The 4927-nt window shown below is 35.5% G+C and overlaps 1 protein-coding gene across 3 annotated transcripts in view; it reads right to left on the bottom strand.

Annotated features, from left to right (window-relative positions):
• LOC106880273 (probable inactive tRNA-specific adenosine deaminase-like protein 3) overlaps positions 1-4927 on the bottom strand; it is a 66104-nt gene that overhangs the window by 32471 nt on the left and 28706 nt on the right. For 2 of the 3 annotated variants that reach the window (XR_001410730.2, XM_014930146.2), the window contains exon 7: positions 3453-3567. Coding sequence is in view for 2 of the 3 variants with exons in the window: in XM_014930146.2 (XP_014785632.1) it covers positions 3453-3567 (115 nt within the window). In the remaining variant the exon portion in view is untranslated. The remainder of the gene's footprint in view (positions 1-3452; positions 3568-4927) is intronic. The other variant, XM_052968578.1, reaches the window with a different exon arrangement.

The following is a 4927-nucleotide window of genomic DNA, read 5'->3' as shown; positions in this document are numbered from 1 at the left end:
GCGGGTGGCACATAAAAGACACCATTTCGAGCGTGGCCGTTTTTGTGCGGGTGACACGTAAAAGCACCCACTACACTCTCTGAGTGGTTGGCGTTAGGAAGGGCATCCAGCTGTAGAAACTCTGCCAAATCAGACTGGAGCCTGGTGTTGCCATCCGGTTTCACCAGTCCTCAGTCAAATCGTCCAACCCATGCTAGCATGGAAAGCGGACGTTAAACGATGATGATGATGATGATGATGATGAAAGGAATACAAATAATGGGACAAGAACACAAAACATCAGATAGATGATACAAAAAAGGGACAAGAAAAAACAAGGACAGCTAATTTGGAGTTTGCTTTCCTCAGTTGAGTTCCAGATTATCTTTGCAATTTTGGCTGGTTATACTCAAGATTGCTCCAATATGGCCAGCCCCAACGAAAAACTAAGCTAAGAAAGCAGCAAATGTACATGAAAACAAGGACGGAAAAAAATGGAGAAATGGTACACAAATACAAATGTAAATAACAGGATATTAACAACAGGTGTCTTTCGACTAAGGATGAATTAAATCAAGCTGGCATGTGTGGAAGTGAAGCCTTATGGCAGGGACATAAGAGATGACAGGCATGGGGAGGAATATAGATGTTGCACAGATGGTAGGTTTGGCCAAACACCAGTCACATGGAAAGAGAGGAGAGAGGTAGAGGCAGAGGGATAGAATAGGGAGGGACACGAAAAAGGAATAGGGAAAGAGTGAAGTGAAAGAGGAGGGAAGGTGAGAATAAAGAGAAAACCAGGAAACGTGAAAGAGGGGGAACAAAAGAAAGAAGAGTGGAAAGAACAAAGTAAGTGTGAAGGGGCTGATAGAAAGAAAGTATGAAAGAATAAGAGAGTCGTACAAAATTTAGATATATATATATATATATATATATGTACTTACATATAAGAGACCATATGTATATAAAAAGGAATACAAAAAAATGGGACAAGTCTTCTATCCCTCTGCCTCTACCTCTCTCCTCTCTCTCCATGTGACCGGTGTTACCTAGTCAGTAATGTAGGTAGACAAATATCGTCAATTTTTTCGGATGAGGCAGCATTCCAAAATGCCACACCTTATTACAATAGCGCATTAAGGAATAGTGGATTCTCTGAGAAGATCCAGTATAACCAACTTAATGCTAGCAGTAATGCTACACGTAGAACTAGGACTAGGAAGGTTTTGTGGTTTAACCCAGCTTTCAATATGGCTGTAAAAACATATATAGGTAGGGAATTCTTAAAATTAGTCTCTAGGTATTTTCAACCTGACCATAAGTTTTATAGAATATTTAATAGAAGAACGCTTAAGATCAGCTATTCTTACTGCAAAAACTTCGCCTCTTTCATTAACCAACACAGCAATAGGATAATTGAAAATAATCATAGTGCCGATTCTCTTCTTAAAAATTGCAATTGCAAAGATGGGACTTCCTGTCTGTTGGAAGGAAAATATCTGGAGAAAGGAATTGTGTATAGAGCCAAGGTGCAGATAGAAAGCTCACACGAATATAGAACTTATACAGGGGCTTCTGAAACTTCTTTTAAAACCCGATTTTATTTGCATAGAAATTCCTTCAGATACCCCGAAAATAGGACGAAGACCAGCCTGGCAAAATATGTCTGGAAATTTAAAAGAAAAAGAAGCCTGACCTTTCAACATGACATGGAGTATTTTAGATAGAGCTGCACCTTACAGGCATGGTGCTCATAAAAGAGCCATCAAATGTGATTTATGCTTGCTGGAAAAATATTTTATTTTATTCCAGGACAATAACTCTTTAAATCAAAGAGACAAACTCTTGAATTCCTGCAGACACACAACTAAATTTAAAATGTCGGCTAACAATATACCATATGGATAGTGTATATATTTTTTGATTCTTGGACTAGTTTTTAATCACACTGTTGGATTTGTTTCTTATAATACATGATTTATTTCGCATTGCAAAGTTATTGTATATGTTTTGACATATTTCTTAAGAAAAACCTTCGACTGTTATATGCAAATATTATTTTCTTGTTTAAGATTCTATTATTATTTTATTTTATTTCATTTTATTGTATTTTATAAACCCATTTTAATCATTTTATGTATAGATAATTCAATATAGGATATTCTATTTTGCATGTCTTTTATACAAATTTTATTATGCACTCAGCAATTTTTTTTTTAATGTTGTTTGTATATATACGTCAGGACCTAGATATGTTTTTATGTGGATATTTGTATTGTTGGCATGCATATGTATGCTTCAGTGTATATGTGTTAGTAAGCGTTTATGCTTGTGCACATATATACATGGATGTATATGTATGCATGTATTCACTTATATTTGTGTGGGTGTGCATTTACATACATGTTTCCATATATTTATATGAGCGAGATCGTTGCCAGGGACCCTGGACTGGTTTGTGCGGGTGGCACATAAAAGACACCATTTCGAGCGTGGCCATTGCCAGTATCGCCTGACTGGCCTTCGTGCGGGTGACACGTAAAAGCACCCACTACACTCTTGGAGTGGTTGGCATTAGGAAGGGCATCCAGCTGTAGAAACTCTGCCAAATTAGATTGGAGCCTGGTGTTGCCATCCGGTTTCACCAGTCCTCAGTCAAATCGTCCAACCCATGCTAGCATGGAAAGCGGACGTTAAACGATGATGATGATGATGATGATGTGATCTTATATGTGTATTTATGCTAATATACACTTTTGTATACGCATGTATATGTAATTTTATTTTGTGTACGTTCAATACACATATTCAGTCACCTATCTTTCTTTTCCTTTGCTTATGGGAAGTACTCTCTCCGTATTTGCTACCTGTATAGAGTCCTTTAACTCTCCCCTCCTCTCCCCTCCTCTCACTCATTCTAGACAGGGACAAGCATTGAAATGGATGCATATGAGGAAATTCACATTTGCCAAGTATAAATGAATAATAATCATTTAAAAAATAGAAGGTTTTGAAATAATGGACTATAAATGATTATCCAATAAAAACTTGAAATGAAGATTGTTCATATCTAACTTAATGGACAGCTCTACTTCATACAATGCAGAGTACATAAAAGAAAATCTTTAAATGGTCAAATTGACAGATATCAAGTAAAGACCTTGAAAAATCTCCAACAGTTTTACAGTAGTGTTGCAATTGCAACGATTACTAATGGGTGCAGCTGAAACGTGTTGGTCTATGTAAAGATGTATATAAATTAAAGAATTAAAGGTAATGCTCTGCAACTTCATAGCAATCCTTATTATTGATATTGTTGATATATATATATATATATATATATATATATATATATACATACATACATATTGCATTAACATATGCATACATGCATATATATATATAATATAGATATATATATGCACACACACACACACATACACACATAGATATATTATAAGATATCAACCTACATAATACAAGGTTCTTGGGTAACATAAAGATCATAACCTGTGCACAGATATGGCTGAGAATCTGTCTTTGTGTTATCTCCTGTTACATCCGAGATTGCTAAATATTCCATTGAACCTGAAAATAAATTGGTAATTAATTTATAAGAAAGTAAATATTTTTCAACACATAAACTAGATTTTACTGCCAGGAACATGGCAGAATAAATCCAAGAATATGAAACATGACTGTAGCACAACAGAATTGAAATGATAAAGTGATAGATTTAATAATGATATCTTAAAGAAACACAAACACAATTTTTGTAAAGGAGGAGTAGGGTCAATCAATCAGGCTTTATAATCTTTTAACTACTCCAGAGGGGTGAAAGGCAATGAAAACGCAAGCGGTATTTGTTTACAGAATATAGACTAACATAAATATTGTAAGAAATTTAGGCCAATGTACTTATTCCAGTCAATGTTTTTTTATTTGAATTAATAAAAGAAGAGAGACTAGTTGACTAAATTGACTCCATTATAGAACAATATTTGCTTTATTCACCCAAGACATATCGACCCAAAAGCATTATGCAGGTACAATAAACACTAAGAATGTACAGAAAATAGACTTCTACAAATATCCATGGAGATCTGTCTGTTACTATTCGGCTTTATTTCTAGATTTCTTGCCAGAAGAAAAAGAGCCAGTTTCTAACTGAAATCCAAGACTCCTTCACTGGATTTTTAAACATCAACAAGGTATTTGTGCATTTCTGTGTGTATATGTGCAATATTGAAGTCAGTGTAAGTGCATATGTATATGTTTTGCTATATGTATGTATCCTTATGCATATACTTGCGTGTCTAGACATGCTCACATATACTTAATTGCTAAACTTTTGGAAAGTTTTACAGATTTTGATACTTCCACTGATGGCTTGTATCTGCAATTTTCTAATTAGCTTTCTCCTTTCTAGTTTTGAGAAGACTAATTTCTCAAGATTGGTACTTAGGCAGTTTGTTAGACATCCAAGTACCCCAATAATTATAGGTATAAATCTGAACTTGTAATTCAGGTTGAATAACTGTAAATTTCTGAACAGTTCAGTATGTGTGTGTGTGTGCGTGTGTGTGTGTGTGTATGTGTGTATGTATGTATGAAAATGAGTAACAAAGGCGTAGGAGTGGCTGTGTGGTAAGTAGCTTGCTTACGAACCACATGGTTCCAGGTTCAGTCCCACTGCATGGCACCTTGGGCAAGTGTCTTCTACTATAGCCTCAGGCTGACCAAAGCCTCGTGAGTGGATTTGGTAGACGGAAACTGAAAGAAGCCCATCATATATATGTATATATATATATATATATGTGTATGTGTGTGTGTATATGTTTATGTGTCTGTGTTTGACCCCGCAACATTGCTTGACAACCGATGCTGGTGTGTTTACGTCCCTGTAACTTAGCAGGTCGGCAAAAGAGACTGATAGAATAAGTACTAG

This window comes from Octopus bimaculoides, chromosome 6 (genome assembly GCF_001194135.2).
Source record: "Octopus bimaculoides isolate UCB-OBI-ISO-001 chromosome 6, ASM119413v2, whole genome shotgun sequence".
Lineage (NCBI taxonomy): Eukaryota > Metazoa > Mollusca > Cephalopoda > Octopoda > Octopodidae > Octopus > Octopus bimaculoides.
This window is presented reverse-complemented; position numbering and strand designations above follow the sequence as displayed.